Source organism: Rhinoderma darwinii, chromosome 8, assembly GCF_050947455.1.
Source record: "Rhinoderma darwinii isolate aRhiDar2 chromosome 8, aRhiDar2.hap1, whole genome shotgun sequence".
NCBI classification, from domain to species: domain Eukaryota; kingdom Metazoa; phylum Chordata; class Amphibia; order Anura; family Rhinodermatidae; genus Rhinoderma; species Rhinoderma darwinii.
The window spans coordinates 13,405,629-13,422,980 of NC_134694.1; the positions used below are offsets into that span (position 1 = coordinate 13,405,629).

The 17,352-nt window shown below is 42.7% G+C and overlaps 2 protein-coding genes across 10 annotated transcripts in view; one reads left to right on the forward strand and one right to left on the reverse strand.

Moving 5' to 3' along the window:
* Positions 1-7,465, reverse strand: part of CCDC187 (coiled-coil domain containing 187) — a 72,014-nt gene extending 64,549 nt beyond the window's left edge. The window contains exons 1-3 of the mRNA XM_075835166.1: positions 7,398-7,465; positions 3,152-3,213; positions 2,629-2,672 (exon numbers count right to left, since the gene is read on the reverse strand). Of these exons, the coding sequence (XP_075691281.1) occupies positions 2,629-2,672; positions 3,152-3,209 (102 nt within the window). The 5' untranslated portion in view covers positions 3,210-3,213; positions 7,398-7,465. The remainder of the gene's footprint in view (positions 1-2,628; positions 2,673-3,151; positions 3,214-7,397) is intronic.
* An 88-nt stretch (positions 7,466-7,553) lies between these two features.
* The window catches only part of GPSM1 (G protein signaling modulator 1), a 193,290-nt gene continuing 183,491 nt past the window's right edge, over positions 7,554-17,352 (forward strand). For 2 of the 9 annotated variants that reach the window (XM_075835170.1, XM_075835179.1), the window contains exons 1-3: positions 7,554-7,905; positions 9,610-9,674; positions 9,762-9,841. The gene's annotated coding sequence lies outside the window, so the exon portion shown is untranslated. Of the gene's footprint in view, positions 7,906-9,609; positions 9,675-9,761; positions 9,842-16,923; positions 17,035-17,352 lie in introns of all 9 variants that reach the window. The other 7 variants (XM_075835173.1, XM_075835172.1, XM_075835171.1 and 4 more) reach the window with 7 other exon arrangements.

The following is a 17,352-nucleotide window of genomic DNA, read 5'->3' on the forward strand; positions in this document are numbered from 1 at the left end:
TTGCAGGTAAGTAGCTACATCGATTTACCTGCAAACGCCGATGCTGCTGCAGAATCAACTGTAGCCTCTGGTGCCGGTGTCCTCGCTCGTCTGACACGATGCAGGACCTGTGAGTGACGTCACAGCGTGATCTCTCGAGAACACGGCTGTGTCTGCACTGCCAGAAGCTGGGCGTTCTGAAGAGAAGTGGATGATACTTCTCGTCAGAACGCCCAGCTAGTAAAAACGCCCCGATGTACGCACATAATACACGCCCACTTGGACTTTTACTTTTAAACACGCCCAGTTGTACTTTTGCAAGCCTAATTTGCATTAATACAAAAATGGTCATAACTTGGCCAAAAATGCTCGTTTTTTTAAAATAAAAACGTTACTGTAATCTACATTGCAGCGCCGATCTGCTGCAATAGCAGATAGGGGTTGCAAAATCTGGTGACAGAGCCTCTTTTTAAGTTACAAACGCACCCCCCCCCCCTTTATTGACTATTAAAGCTGCTTTGCTGTCTTGGAAATGGATTGTGGTCCAAAAAGTTCTCTTTCCACTGTGGGTGTTTGACATGTCTATGAAAACCCTTATGCATTTGATTCCTGATTTAGACCTCTCTAACTGGGAGAAACAGGGTATTGGAAATCTGTTAGATATTGGGAGTGGCAGTTTTTTGTTACCCTTTGCAGAGATCACGAATAAATACTCTATACCACAAGTTGATTTTTACAAATATCTGCGAATCCGACACTTTATGCACACTATTGATATTGGTGATAACCCTCCTAAAACGCCTTATGAATTATATTTTCATCATTATAGTAAGACTGCGAAAGGTGTTTCTAAGGCATATTTAGCTATTTCAGAGATTCTGCAGAATAAAACTATCTCGTGCCTCTCGCACTGGGAAAACTATTTATATCTCACCCCAGGCTCTGTGGATTGGGAATCAACTTTTCTTCTGGCACCTAAGTTATCCAGATCCACTCAACACTAGGAAGCTACGAGGAAATTGTTATATAGATGGTATTTTACGCCTTATCGTTGGTCTTTGATATATCCAAACTCGTCCAATTTTTGTATCATATGAATGTATATTTTTGACTTATTTTTGTATACTTGATGTGTCTTGATGTGGAACCTTGTCTGGCAAATGTAGGTTCTTGCTGCATATTTTACATTCCTACTTTGGGAGATTCCTGTCGGGCCTTATGGTTCGCTATGCTAATGTGTATTTTGAATTTTGTCAATAAAAAATATGTTTTAAAAATAAATAAAAAGGTACACCCTCTTGGCATACGACAGGTGACAGGGGTTCTAAGTCAAGCTAAGAAATCAGCTGCTATAGCGTTTATTAAAAACATTGGTCACTGTTTAATCCGTCCTTCCGGCAGGGGCACTGCAAGCGAAATGACCAGTACCGGATTTACCTATAGGCACGGCAGACCTGTGCCTATAGGCGTCATTGGTGGAAAGGCACGTACTGAAGGGAACAGGGTGTATTCATATGTAAATAATATGCATGTATAAATTAATCAGGCATTTAGTGTCTTTTAGGAGTGAGAGGAGGACACCCAGGGAGGGACAAGGGGAAGGCTGCAGAGGGGGCTACAATAGTGTGAGAAGAGCAATGTTCTATAAGCGGAGACAGATATTTTAAAGCTATACGTAATTAAACTTTCAAAAAACGTTTGATATGTCATAGTGACCCGTCAGAAGTTTTGATTGGTGGGGGTCCGAGCACTGAGACCCCCCACCGATCGCTATAACGAGGCGGTAGAAGAACTCGGGTAAGTGCTGTGCGGCTTCGTTTCTGAGGAAAGCCGAGCGAGCAGTGACTTTCTATTGAGCCCATATACCACTTGCTCGGCATTCCAAGAAAAGCCGATCAGAAACTAAGCAGCACATCACTTACCCGAGTGCTTCTACCGCTTCATTTTAGCGATCGGTGGGGGTCTCAGTGCTTGGACCCCCACCAATCAAAACTTCTAAAGAGTCACTGTGACAAGTGAAAAGTTTTTGGAAAGTTTAGTTACCCTTAAAGAGGTTGTTCCATGAAGGACATTTATGACTTATCGACAGAATAGGTGATAAATGTCTGATCGCTGGCAGCCCCCCCCACTAGGAGACTCACTGATCACTAGAATGGGCGTCCCGAGTCCCCCCTTCTTCCTCACTGAACGACCGCAGTGAGTAGGAGTATGAACGGAGCTGTGTACAGCACTCGGCTGTTTCCGTCAGCCCCATACACATTGAATTAAGCAACACCGCACCATTTAAATTTCTACTCACTGCGATCGTGCAGAGGAGGAAGGGGGGGGGTCAGGACCCTAATTACTAATGCCAGCGGTGGAGCCCCAGCAATCAGACATTTATCAACTATCCTGTAGATCAGTGATAAATGTCTTTGTGGAACAACCCTTTAAGGGTGTGGTTTACCTGATGGGTGGAGTCTAAGGTGCCACACAATCTGTGTCTACAGCCTCCTCAAATATAAGTCTGGCATTTATACAGAGACCACCGCTTCCTCCAAAACAACACGGGAACCCCAGGATTTCAGGAGGTGGAGGGGACCCACAGTGTGAAAAGGTGTCTATTTAATTACCAATTTATTTATTGATCCTAACATTAAGTTCACTTACCACATGTTTAGCTTCTAAAAGGCTGTCCCACGCACGAGATACATCTGAAGTAAAAAATAATCAGTTTACAAAATATTTAAGAAATATGCAAAGGCAATGGAACTGCCAGGGACACTTCTCAACGTGCGCTCCTAGCCCAGCACGGGAGTCCGGGACTGCTGGGAGTTGTAGTTTTACAATGACTAGGGAGTTACAGGTTGGAGGCCACTGCCCTAGCCCTTCATTAGTATAACAAGTCACACATTTGGGTCTCCACTCTAAGGACCCTCATCAATGAATCGGGAGAGCAACTCCAAGACGATCTACTGATCTGGAGGACCTTCATTACATGGACAGTCTATTGATTTCAACAACAGTGTAATGCTTCATTTAGCCTGTGGGGGCGCTGCAGGGGGAATTAAAAACTTTCAGAAATATGTATACGGTATTAACCTCTCGTCTCCCAAGTTTGCCACTTATAACTTCCTTTTTGGCCGTAGGCTCATATGCTAAAGAAGAAAGTTGCAGTCGTTACTTCACTCACCTTGCACATGGCTGAATGTCTCCAGGGCAGTCCCGTCCCAGTCCTCCTTTGAAGACATGATCCTAGAGAAAAGAGAAACGTTGCTGAGTCTTGCGGCGTTAAAGTCTAATCTCTTTCCGTTTGGAGGAGTGTTTGTGCGTGGATTATCACCATGGTTACAGACATTTGACAAGTCATTAACTTTCTCACTGATACAAACTTTACTGAAGTGATCCTTCTCCTAGACATTATACACCACGAGCTCCTAAGTCATTCACCTCCTTTCGCTGTGTGATTGTATGCAATCTATTGTTCTCTGTTATCAGTCATTCAGGCTAGGGAGAGACGAACTGTAGAATTCTTCAATGGGATGACTGACTGTTATTCCAGAAAAATCTCTGCCCTGCACTTGTTGGATTTCAGCATGTTTGATCTTTTGCTTCCCAAGGAGATCAGCGTCTACGGCACGGACACCTATCCGTAGCGAATGGCTCCGATATTGCGGACTGTACTACGGTCGTAAATTACAGAGAATTTTTACGGTCGTGTGCATGGAGCCTTAGATGTAGGGAGCAGACTATACGCAACATATCTGCCGAATGTAAAATACCCAAAGGCCTTGTTCACACAGTGCAGATTTTGCATGAATATTTTAAGCCAAAAGCAGAAATGGAACCTAAACAGAAGAAATATATGGGAATGACTTGTAAGTCTGCTCTTCTGGATCCAATGCTGTTTTTGGCTTATAAAAACTCATGCAAAATCTACACAGTATGAACATACCCTATGAGTACAGTCCCAACTAGCAGCGTCTGGAGCGTGTGGATAGCATGTATTGCAATGGAAGCAAAATAATGAAGTCTGAAATCTGTCAATGAATCATAATTAGTTTATTTATATTCAAGTGAAAATACAATAATGTGAAATACAATGTTGTGTATATGGCAGTGTATATAGGTCTGCTGTATAGCCTGTATATGGCAGTGTCTAGTGTATATAGCGTGTATATGGCAGTGTATAGCGTATATAGGTCTGCTGTATAGAGTGTATATGGCAGTGTATAGCATATATAGGTCTGCTGTATAGCGTGTATATGGCAGTGTACAATGTATATAGGTCTGCTGTATAGAGTGTATATGGCAGTGTATAGCGTATATAGGTCTGCTGTATAGAGCGTATATGGCAGTGTACAGTGTATATAGGTCTGCTGTAGAGTGTATATGGCAGTGTATATAGGTCTGCTGTATAGCCTGTATATGGCAGTGTCTAGTGTATATAGCTCTGCTGTATAGCGTGTATATGGCAGCGTATAGTGTATATAGGTCTGCTGTATAGAGTGTATATGGCAGTGTATAGCGTATATAGGTCTGCTGTATAGTGTGTATATGGCAGTGTATAGTGTATATAGGTCTGCTGTATAGAGTGTATATGGAAGTGTATAGCGTATATAGGTCTGCTGTATAGAGTGTATATGGCAGTGTATAGCATATATAGGTCTGCTGTATAGCGTGTATATGGCAGTGTACAATGTATATAGGTCTGCTGTATAGAGTGTATATGGCAGTGTATAGCGTATATAGGTCTGCTGTATAGAGCGTATATGGCAGTGTACAGTGTATATAGGTCTGCTGTAGAGTGTATATGGCAGTGTATATAGATCTGCTGTATAGGGTGTATATGGCAGTGTACAGTGTATATAGGTCTACTGTATAGAGTGTATATGGCAGTGTAGATAGGTCTGCTGTATAGCGTGTATATGGCAGTGTCTAGTGTATATAGGTCTGCTGTATAGTGTATATGGCAGTGTATATAGCTCTGCTGTATAGCGTGTATATGGCAGCGTATATTGTATATAGGTCTGCTGTATAGAGTGCATATGGCAGTGTATATAGGTCTGCTGTATAGCCTGTATATGGCAGTGTATATAGGTCTGCTGTATAGCGTGTATATGGCAGTGTATAGTGTATATAGTTCTGCTGTATAGATTTTATATGGCAGTGTACAGTGTATATAGGTCTGCTGTATAGCGTGTATATGGCAGTGTCTAGTGTATATAGGTCTGCTGTGAGTGTATATGGCAGTGTACAGTGTATATAGGTCTCCTGTATAGCGTGTATATGGAAGTGTACAGTGTATATAGGTCTGCTGTAAGAGTGTATATGGCAGTGTACAGTGTATATAGGTCTGCTGTAAGAGTGTATATGGCAGTATACAGTGTATATAGGTCTGCTGTAAGAGTGTATATGGCAGTGTACAGTGTATATAGGTCTCCTGTATAGCGTGTATATGGCAGTGTACAGTGTATATAGGTCTGCTGTACAGCGTGTATATGGCAATGTATATAGGTCTGAAGTATAGCGTGTATATAGGTGTGCTGTATAGAGTGTATATGGCAGTGTATAGTGTGTGTATATAGGTCTGCTGTACAGCATGTATATGGCAGTGTATAGTGTATATAGGTCTGCTGTATAGTGTGTATATGGCAGTGTATATAGGTCTGCTGTATAGCGTGTATATGGCAGTGTATATAGGTCTGCTGTATAGCGTGTATATGGCAGTGTATATAGGTCTGCTGTATTGAGTGTATATGGCAGTGTATATAGGTCTGCTGTATAGAGTGTATATGGCAGTGTATAGTGTATATAGGTCTGCTGTATAGAATGTATATGGCAGTGTATAGCGTGTATATGGCAGTGTACAGTGTATATAGATCTGCTGTATAGCGTGTATATGGTATATAGGTATGCTGTATAGTGTATATGGCAGTGTATATAGGTCTGATGTATAGCGTGTATATGGCAGTGTATATAGGTCCGCTGTACAGCGTGTATATGGCAGTGTATAGTGTATATAGGTCTGCTGTATAGTGTGTATATGGCAGTGTATATAGGTCTGCTGTATAGCGTGTATATGGCAGTGTATATAGGTCTGCTGTATTGAGTGTATATGGCAGTGTATAGTGTATATAGGTCTGCTGTATAGAATGTATATGGCAGTGTATAGTGTATATAGGTCTGCTGTATAGCGTGTATATGGCAGTGTATATAGATCTGCTGTATAGAGTGTATATGGCATTGTATAGTGTATATAGGTCTGCTGTATAGAGTGTATATGGCAGTGTATAGTGTGTGTATATAGGTCAGCTGTAGAGTGTATATGGCAGTGTATAGTGTATATATAGGTCAGCTGTATAGTGTATATGGCAGTGTATAGTGTATATAGGTCTGCTATACAGCGTGTATATGGCAATGTATAGTGTATATAGGTCTGCTGTATAGCATGTATAGTGTATATAGGTCTGCTGTATAGCGTGTATATAGATCTGCTGTACAGCGTGTATATGGCAGTGTATAGTGTATATAGGTCTGCTGTACAGAGTGTATATGGCAGTGTATATAGGTCTGATGTATAGCGTGTATATGGCAGTGTATAGTGTATATAGGTCTGCTGTATAGTATGTATATGGAAGTGTATATAGATCTGCTGTATAGCGTGTATATGGCAGTGTATAGTGCATATAGGTCTGCTGTACAGCATGTATATGGCAGTGTATAGTGTATATAGGTCTGCTGTATAGTGCATATGGCAGTGTATAGTGTATATAGGTCTGCTGTATAGAGTGTATATGGCAGTGTATATAAGTCTGCTGTATAGTGTATATGGCAGTGTATAGTGTATATAGGTCTGCTGTATAGTGTATATGGCAGTGTATAGTGTATATAGGTCTGCTGTATAGCGTGTATATGGCAGGGTATAGTGTATATAGGTCGGCTGTATAGCATGTATATGGCAGTGTATAGTCTATATAGGTCTGCTGTACAGCATGTATATGGCAGTGTATAGTGTATATGGCGGCATATATATATATATATATAGTGTATATAGGTCTGCTGCATAGTGTATATGGCAGTATATATGTCTGTATATGGCAGTGTCTGCATATAGTGTATATAGGTCTGCTGCATAGCATGTATATGGCAGTGTATTGTGTGTGAGTAGGTCTGTTGCATAGCATGTATATGGCAGTGTATTGTGTGTGAGTAGGTCTGCTGCATAGCATGTATATGGCAGTGTATTGTGTGTGAGTAGGTCTGCTGCATAGCATGTATATGGCAGTGTATTGTGTGTGAGTAGGTCTGTTGCATAGCATGTATATGGCAGTGTATTGTGTGCGAGTAGGTCTGTTGCATAGCGTGTATATGGCAGCATATATCTGCTGTATAGTATACACACTGCAGTATGACGGCTATCTATGAACAGGACTCACCTGGTCTGCACCCCCACACTGATACGGGCACAATGAGGTGGGGACACTGGAGCCCGGGGTGGGCGGGGTAGAAAGGTGGGCCATAGGGTGGGCGTGTCAGACAGGTAGGGACAGGGTTGGGCGTGGTAGACATATTGGAGGGGCGTGGCTTCTCCGGCGGCAGGAGAGGCGGGAAACTCTGGAGTTGCGCGCACAGTCTTTCACCCGCCGTCTTCGCAGGTGATACCAGACACAGCCGTCCTCCACCTGATGAGAGAACATGTAATGTAAATATAGATCACCAGGGGCAGGAAGCCGGCGTCACCGCAGTAATATACTCCACTATAGCTCAGTCACTAGTCTGAGGTGAAACTACAACCCCCATCATGCATGTTTTTTGGTTAATTAAAACGGTTTTCAAGGGAGAATAATCGTTTCACCGCAGCTGCAGAGCCACCTGAGGAGAACAATGGCAGATAATTCACTATTTCTGACCCAAACAAAAATTGTCGAAATGTCCAAAAACTCGGTGAGAGAATTCATAAATTAGTTTTATGTTTTTTAAGTTTCTTCCAAAAGCAGTTCTGCGATATAACCGGCAAAATTCACGTTACATGACCGGTGACTTTTAGACGTTTATACAACCCGTGTTTTTATTCCCTTCCTATGTATTTTTGAAAAAAACTTTGCATTTTTCCCCTCATTAATTTAATTCACACCATTGAGGCATGCAGCAGAGGCTTCAGACGGTTGCCTCAGCAACAGAAAGCAGCATGGCGGCGCGCAGCGTCTCCTGCGCAAGGAGTCCGTGTGCCGTCTTGTGGGGCGCTGTACGTTGAAGATATTCTCCCCTAGAAGCAATATTTCTAGACCAGAAAACCGCCATAATATGGAGGCCGATGGAACGTGAGAAAAAAAACGCTACGTATTGAAACTGCTACATACGCAGCGCTTTGGTCTGTGGTGGTTTTTTTTGGGGTATTTTTTCGGCTGCCGCATGCTCTGGCTTCTCTACAGGACTTCATAAACGCAAGAAATACGCGTTTCAAAATAATTGAAAAAACACCACCAAAAACTTTTTCAAAAAAAACACCATGAAAAATTCTTACCACAATTAGATGCATTGTTTTTAATGCGGTTGTGGTATAAAAAAAAAAAAAAACAGCAACCGCGTCAAATAAGTCTGACCGCGTCTCGTCTGCAACGTGTGAGATGGACCCGAATACGATCGTTTAAGGTGCAGTTAAAAAAAAAAAAACACCATTGAAAAAGGCATTTGAAAAATCAAGTGTGTTTTCACAGTGATTTGATTAGGTATTTTTAATATGGTTGCGTTTGTACTAAATCACGGTAAACACGTGTGCGGTTTTTCCAATGCGTTTTTTATACGGTTTTTAACCAGACCTCAACGTGTGAATATATCCTAATAGTTTCAGGGTGAAGCATCAACTGCGCCTGTTCACATCAGTCGACTGCGCAATTGAATCTGTAAAAAGCCCCTGAAACCTTACGGAACGGAGACAAACGGAAACCATTAGCAATGGAAGTATAAGGGCCTGTTCACATCACCGTTCGCTTTCCGTTCCGGGGTTCCGTCAGAGGGTTCCGTCGGGTGAACCCCGCAACGGAAAGTAAAAGTGAAACCACAGCTTCCGTTTCAGTCACCATTGATCTCAATGGTGACGGAAACATCGCTAATGGTTTCCGTTCGTCACCATCCGGCAGGTTTCCTGTTTTCCGACGGAATCAATAGTGCAGTCGACTCCGCTATTGATTCCGTCGGAAAACAGGAAACCTGCCGGAATGGTGACGAACGGAAACCATTAGCGATGTTTCCGTCACCATTGAGATCAATGGTGACTGAAACGGAAGCTGTGCTTTCCCTTTCCGTTGCTGGGTTCACCCGACGTGAACCCCGGAACGGAAAGTGAACGGTGATGTGAATAGGCCCTAACTTGTTGTTTTTAATTGTAATGCAAACGGAAACTATGGTTTCCGTTGAAAGGTCTGACCGAACCCGAATGCTGATGTGAACGCAGGATTAGGGTACGGTGCCACATAGCGGCAGCCGAAGCCCAGCACGCTTGCAGTGGCCAATGGCTGCATGATTTCGCCACGTATACGTGCAGCCATTGGCCACAGCATGCGGGCGCGGGACCGTACCATTCAGTGCAATTTCTTTTTCACACTGTTCATCTGGACAAAACATAAACCCCAATATATTTTTTTTCAGGAAGTCTACCTGCTACTATCAATTGTAGAATCAGAATAATGGTCTGAACTAGTCCAAAATACGATGTAAGATATAATGTAAAGTAAAATTTTTTTTTTTTTGTTTGTTTACGCACCTGTTGCGAATCTGATTTAATGTATTTGCTATCCAAGAACAGCAGGTGGCGCACTCACATCACTGCACCATAGACTGTTCATGGCAGATGACATTACCGGGCTGTGCTTCTTGAAGGGTGAGTTTGTTTTTATTACTTCTTGTGCTAGTCAGTGTCATACTCAGTGTGTTGTTGTGTAAGGTTGCAACAGTTGGTTCTACAAATAAACAGTGGGCCAAGACTAGTGCAGATAGAACCATGGAGATTTTGCTAATCACAAACAGATTTTAGATTAGAAAAGCCGTAATCTAAATGGTGGTAATCGGCCGCTGCTCTACTTTGTGTTGGTTATTATGGTATGGTCACACGGCTTATTTTCAGGCCGAAAAATCAGAAGCAGAACGCCTCCAAACCTCTACTCATTGATTTCAATAGGAAAAACAGCGTTCTGTTCCGACAGGGTATTTTTTTTACACGGCCGTTTTGAAAAACGGGCACGTACTAAAACGCCTGCAAAAGCCGTTTTTGGAGTAGTTTTTCATTGACTATAGAAAAACAGCTCCAAAAAACGCGAGTTTAAAGAGGCTCTGTCACCAGATTTTGCAACCCCTATCTGCTATTGCAGCAGATAGGCGCTGCAATGTAGATTACAGTAACGTTTTTATTTTTAAAAAAACGAGCATTTTTGGCCAAGTTATGACCATTTTTGTAGTTATGCAAATGAGGCTTGCAAAAGTCCAAGTGGGTGTGTTTAAAAGTAAAAGTCCAAGTGGGTGTGTATTAGGTGCGTACATCGGGGCGTTTTTAATACTTTCACTAGCTGGGCATTCTGATGAGAAGTATCATCCTCTTCTCTTCAGAACGCCCAGCTTCTGACAGTGCAGATCTGTGACGTCACTCACAGGTCCTGCATCGTGACGGCACCAGAGGCTACAGTTGATTCTGCAGCAGCATCAGCGTTTGCAGGTAAGTCGATCTTACCAAGCAGATGCATTTAAATTCAGAAAAATAAAATTTTCTCTAAATTTTGCAATTTTTCACCAATAAACACTGAATATATCGACCAAATTTTACCACGAACATGAAGCCCAATGTGTCACGAGAAAACAATCTCAGAATCGCTTGGATAGGTTTAAGCATTCCGACGTTATTACCACATAAAGTGAAATATGTCAGATTTGAAAAATGGGCTCTGAGCCTTAAGGCCCAAACTAGGCTGCGTCCTTAAGGGGTTAAATAAAAAACGGCTGAAAATCAGGAGCTTTCTTCCCTTGAAAACCGCTCTGTATTTTCAGACGTTTTTTGCTAAACGTGTGAACATACCCTTATACTTGAAACCCCTGTTTTGCCCCTAGTTAACTGCTATGAAAGTAAAAAAGCTACATGCGTGATTATAATATGTTTTTAGTATGCCTTTTCATCATCTGTATGAATCAAACTTTAAAGTGTAGCTAAACGTTTGACAAACTTCTGATATGTCATATTGAAATGTCAGAAGTTTGGATTGGTGGGGGTCCGAGCACTGAGACCCCCACCAATGGGTAAACGTCCCGATAAACGGCTGAAAAATCGGAAGCAGAACGCCTACAAACATCTGGCTATTGATTTCAATGGGAAATACGGCGTTCTGTTCCGTTTTTGTACACCCCATTTTCAAAAAACGACGTGTAAAAAGAAGTGCATGTCACTTCTTGAGCCGTTTTTGGAGCAATTTTTCTTTGACTCAATAGAAAAACAGCTGTAAAAGACGCAGCGAAAATTATAGTTTGATTAGAAAAACTCCTGAAAATCAGGAGCTGTTTTCCCTTGAAAACAGCTCTGCATTTTCAGATGATTTTTTTTAAGCTTGTGAACATACCCTTAGGTCTTATTTACACGAGCGTGTTAAATGTCCGTGGGACGTCCGTTGAAACAGGAAAATAGGACATGTCTTTTCACACATCCCTCCATAGACTCTCATTTATGGGGGATGCGAGACATCGTGTCCCGCAGCGCCGAGCACAGATGCACCTCGGACGTGAAAAACTGCAGTTTTTCACGTCCGAGATGCGCAACGCTCATGTAAATAAGGCCTTAGGGTGTATTTCCAAGAACTGCATTTTTTTCCCCTCAACCATGGCTTAATTGCTGCGGTTTTTCCAAAAATGATTCAGCAGTATTTTAGTCAGTATTTTATATCTTTATTTGGAAGCCAGTACCAGGAGTGGATCCTACACAAAAAAACTGCTGATGCAAAATACCGCCGTCTGATAGTAGCTTTAGGCTTCTTTGGGTATGTTCACACGCTTAACAAAAAACGGCTGTAAAATACAAAGCTATTTTCAAGGGAAAACAGCCTCTGATTCTCAGCCGTATTTTAAGCATCAAGCGTTTTTTTGGGATGCGTTTTTTTACGCCCGTTTTTGGAGCTGTTTTTCTATTGACCCGATCCAAAAACGTCTCAAGAAGTGACAAGCACTTATTTCTTACGGGGCGTATTTATGCGCTGTTTTTAAAAAAAACGCCACGTGGGAACAAAATGCAGTTTTTCACATTGAAATCAATGGGCAGATGTTTGGAGGCCTTCAGCCCCCATATTTTCAGCCATGTTTCGGGGCGTTTACGGCCCGAAAAAGGGCTGACAATAAGTCTTGTGAACATACCCTTTCACGGGAGTATTTTGATCAGTATTTTGCTTCAGTATTTGTAATCTAAAACTAGTAGTGGGACCTTCATAGAAAAAGGTGTAATGGAAAGATTTGGACCTCTTCCATGTTTTGGACCTCCCCCTGGCTTTGGCTTCCAAATACTTATGCTTAATACTGACTATAATATAAAGCCGCTTTCACATGACAGTATTTAGGTCAGTGTCTGAAAGACAGAACCAGACGTGGGTCTAAAACATGGAAGAGGTGCAAATCCTTCCATAATTTTTCTATTTATGTTCCACTACTATCTTTCAAATACTGATGCAAAATACTGATCTAAATACTCTGTGAAAGTGGCCTTTGGGTATATTCCCACGGGGCTGATTGTTGCAGATATTGGTGAGGCTGTCCCATTCCTCTGGGGTTTACAGAAATCATCCCATTCAGATGTATGGAAAAAAATTCAGTCGCAGATATTTCTGTAACAAATCTGGCCGCATGTGAAATCACATCTGATGAATGTAACTGATTTGCAGTTGCAGAAATTTCTGCAACAAAATGTTGGTAAAAAAAAAGGCAATTACACCCTCAATCTCCCTATTGTCCTGATAGTTTGCTACAACATCACCCTGGGGTCAAGGCTGTTTAGATAACAGAGGATTGTAGCTTGGCTCAGGCTCCACGACAATAATTTTTGCCTGATTATTGCACTGTGTGATGGCGGTAGTTCGGTGTGCGATTGTGCATTAGGGTCTTGTCATATGGCTCCTTCAAACCGCGCTTTTATCACGATTTTGCACAAATCGCAGCAAAATTTAGCAGATTTGACCATGACGTGAATAGACCCTTAGTGCAGTAATATTAGCCTTGTAAGGGGGTGCACATGAAATGACATGTCTACACGCTGTTTATTGCAACCGTGACTACAACTACAGTTGTGTTCTAGTCATTAAGGCCGGGTCCGTAACTGGAAGGAATTGCATCAGATTATCTGTGCTCAAAATCTTCAGCGGATTACAGTCCCAGCCATCCGAATGAAATTTCAGCAAATCTCATCAACATGCTACGGGAACATTTTTTGCACGTAAATCAGAGCGTTCTCTTCTGGATGTTCACTGTGGATTTCACCCTCTACAATGTAGAAGGGGTGAAATCCGCAACAAAATCTGCATGCAACATGTGCGTATACTGCTGGAGATTTTCTGCGGAAAGATCTGTCCGGTGTGTGGGTATTCTAAACAGCATAAAAGTAAAATAAAACTTGTAAGGCATCTTTCAGACCGCGGTATCTAGGATAGTATTTTGCATCAGCGTTTGTGAGCCAAAACCAGCGAAAGTGTAATGGGAAGATTTGTACCTCTACTGTGTTTTGGACCCACTCCAAGTTTTGGCCTACAAATACTGAGGCAAAATACTGCCGTCTGAACGAGGCCTAAGAATGAGGTATTACAATATTTGTGTCTGCGCTCGTTTTGTACAGGTTAATTGAAACAAGAGTTTGACTCCGGTTTCGCCGGTGACTGTAGTTCTAATAAGCTTATTAACACCTCCTCGGATGGCTGCATCTGTTATGAAAGTGAATTCTGTATATGATGATTGGTTATTATATAATCAACCGTTATAATAGGAACTGGATCAGTTTGAGTGTGAATTCACATTAGAATATCGAGCAAACTGAGCGACTCTGAACGAGGCGTGATCATCGATTAGACTAGCCGAGATAAAGTATTTGAAAAACTGCCAACCTTGTGGGGTTTTCTCATGCAATGATGTCGAAATGGGAATCACAAAATTCAGAAGACGAGGCAGCACATCCAAAATAAATAGGAATTTATTCACCCACAAATGCGACGTTTCAGTCCAACAGGAACTTTCTCAAACTGGGGAAAGGGGAAAACATCCAGCCAAGGGGGATCCTGTGTATGTCAACTGTGGACTGTCGTAAGGAAACAGAAGGGCAAGACCCCAGTGGGCAAAAGAGGGCAGAAATGAAATCTCCGAGCAGTGGGAAAAAATCGCCTGGTTAGACGTATCCCAATTTATGTGGTACCATACTGATAGGATCGTCAGAATTTGTCACAAGCAGCATGAATAGATGAACCCATCCTGTCAGGTGTGAACAGTTCAGGCTCGTGTAGGTGGAGTAATGGTGGGGGAATATTTTCTTGGCGCACCCGCTGTCCTCGGATACCTGTGGATCGACGTTTGATGAGTAGGGCTTACCGAAGTATTGTGGCCGGCCAAGTTCATTCCTTCATGGCAGCTGTTTACTCTATGGCAGACGGAAACTTTAGCAGCAACTGCGAGAAGCGATCCTGTCCACATGGGCTAATATTCCTGCAGAGCGATATAAACACCTAGTAGAATCTTTTCCATGAGGAATTGCTGCCGTTCTGAAGGCCCAAGGTGGTCCCACGCAGGTGTCTAAAAAGGGGGCCATTTCACATCTTTCCCTGATTAAAAAAGCATACCAAATTATTTTTTTGCTATCAATTTGCTGCGGGCAAAAACAACAGAAACAAATCTCACGATTAAACGCATGCAATGTTCTCATAGAAAATACTTGAAAGCACCCACCCACCTGTTTATTATGGGGGTATAGCAATGTTTGTCTTCGAAGAGCAATAAGGCTTGCGCACAGACCTCTCTATTTTATGGACGTTACGGAAAGAGCTGAGTGCCGCTTGCTTGGCGTTTTTTGTAATTCCCATAATAAAGACGTCTTCCACGCATGGCCTTCTCTCCATTTACCTCAATGGTGTATGCGTGGCCAGAAAACCACGAACGGGGGTCACCAGACACCCGTTCTCCCAGTAGGTAGGGATTCACATCTATCAGACACTTATGACATCTCCACAAGATGCAGCAACAGCCTGCCTGTGCTATTATATGCGCAAACAATGAATATTTATATAGTTTTAAACTAAAGGACTGCAATATTATCTATACTTTAAATGTGAGATTCTTCCTCTATCTTCATATTTTAAGTATATTTAATATTGCAGTAAAACGATTAAAAATTATTCAAATACATTCATTGTCTGATTTGATTTTAGCACCTGCACGTTGCTTCTGCTTTATCCCAGGCCAGTCAAATCATGGACAGATTCAGCGTTCGTAGTTTGCCTGTTGTGGTATCAACAAAGCACAGAATGCAAGAAGCAGTTTCCACTCCTGGGAAATAAACAGATCATTAGGTTGAAATATGCTGCAAATACCATGTGCATAATATGGGCTCCAGCCATCTGAACAGATTACAGCAGAAGGAAAAAGGCAGCTTGTCTTCAGTGCCAAATCCCTCACATTCTGGGATGATACAAGTTCAAGCATCTACTGACAGATAGTTATTACTTTATTTTTACAAGGGGTTTTTTGTAGCGATCAAGGTCCAAAACTTTTGGTGCTCTATGTCCTAACCAGGGATGCCACCAAGCCAATAAACCACCAGCCTAGCCGGTATAAATACTGGCAGGCCGGTGCCAGTTAAATTACATTTTTTTTTTTCCTGCCAGTAATTTCGCGTAATAAGATAATACGTACTAACTTAGATTACTACCTTTTTGGATTGGATAATTCTTCTTTGCCAGGCCGCCCAGCACTAGGAATAGGTCTAGTGTGAGATTGGCGCTCGTGGCGCAGAGAGCCAGAGACACTCGCATTCAGCAGCCGGGCACACTACCGGTCTGCACAGCCCCGAGACTCAAGAGCGGAGGGTGCAGAAGGAGTATACTGACTGAGTTACAGGGAGTCATTGTCTGTCTGAGGCTCCAAAACCTAAGTGCTAAGTGTCAAGTCCCCAAAACCAGTCCCAGTTTTCCGATGTTCGGGTGTAATCACATGTGCCGCTTTTGTGGCCCCCCCCCCCACTATTTGTGCAAAGTCATGGAAAAAAGAGAGCCACAAAACCAACACATGTATTTACACCCATTGGCACCGGATTCGTCACCATTGAAATCAAAGGTGATGGAAACGGACGTTTGTGTATATCAGGACTCCGTTCCGACGGAAAACTCAGACAGAACGGAGCCCTGGCGCAGATGTGAACGAAGCCTAACCCATGCCATATGGGGAAGGATCACACAACTTTAATTACTGAAGAGGGGCATTGTGTGATGCTACCCACGTGCTGTGGCCATTCCAAATCAATTATCATGTAGCCTGGGTCTTAGGCCCCATGCACACGAACTTAAAAACGCCCGTAATCACGGGCCGTAATTACGGCCAGTAATTATGGGCCCATAGACTTCTATTGGCCACGGGTACCTCCACGTATGCTTACGGGAAGGTGCCCGTGCCGTTGAAAAATATAGAACATGTCCTATTTCAGGCCGTAATTACGGCACGGGCAGGCCCATAGAAGTCTATGGGGCTCCCGTAATTACGGGTGACTACGTGTGGGCACCCGTAATTACGGGACCGTTGCTAGGCGACGTCAGTGTATAGTCACTGTCCAGGGTGCTGAAAGAGTTAAACGATCGGCAGTAACTCTTTCAGCACCAGGGACAGTGACTGCCGATCACAATATAGATAAAGCTGTAAAAAAAAAAAAAAGACGTTCATACTTACCCAGAACTCCCTGCTTCTTCCTCCTAGGATGACGTTACAGCCCATGTGATTGGCTGCAGCGGTCACATGGACTGCGCGTCAACCAGGGAGGTTGGACTGGATGTCAAGAGAGAGACGCGTCACCAAGGCAACGGCCGGGTAAGTATGAATTTCTTTTACTTTTATTACGGAAAGGGCTGTCCCTTCTCTCTATCCTGCACTGATAGAGAGAAGGGGCTGCCGATTACTGCAGTGTAATTTTGCAGCGAAAACGTGCCCGTAAATACGGGTGACAACAGTCCCGTATTTACGGGCACGGGTCCGCAAATACTGGTGCAATACGGGTCGAATACGTGTGACCAAGGACCCGTATTTACGCCAGTATTTACGGGTAGACAAAAATACGGTCGTGTGCATGGGGCCTAGAGAGCAGAATACAGTGCTACAAATCTTGTATGAGATAAGAAAAAAACATGG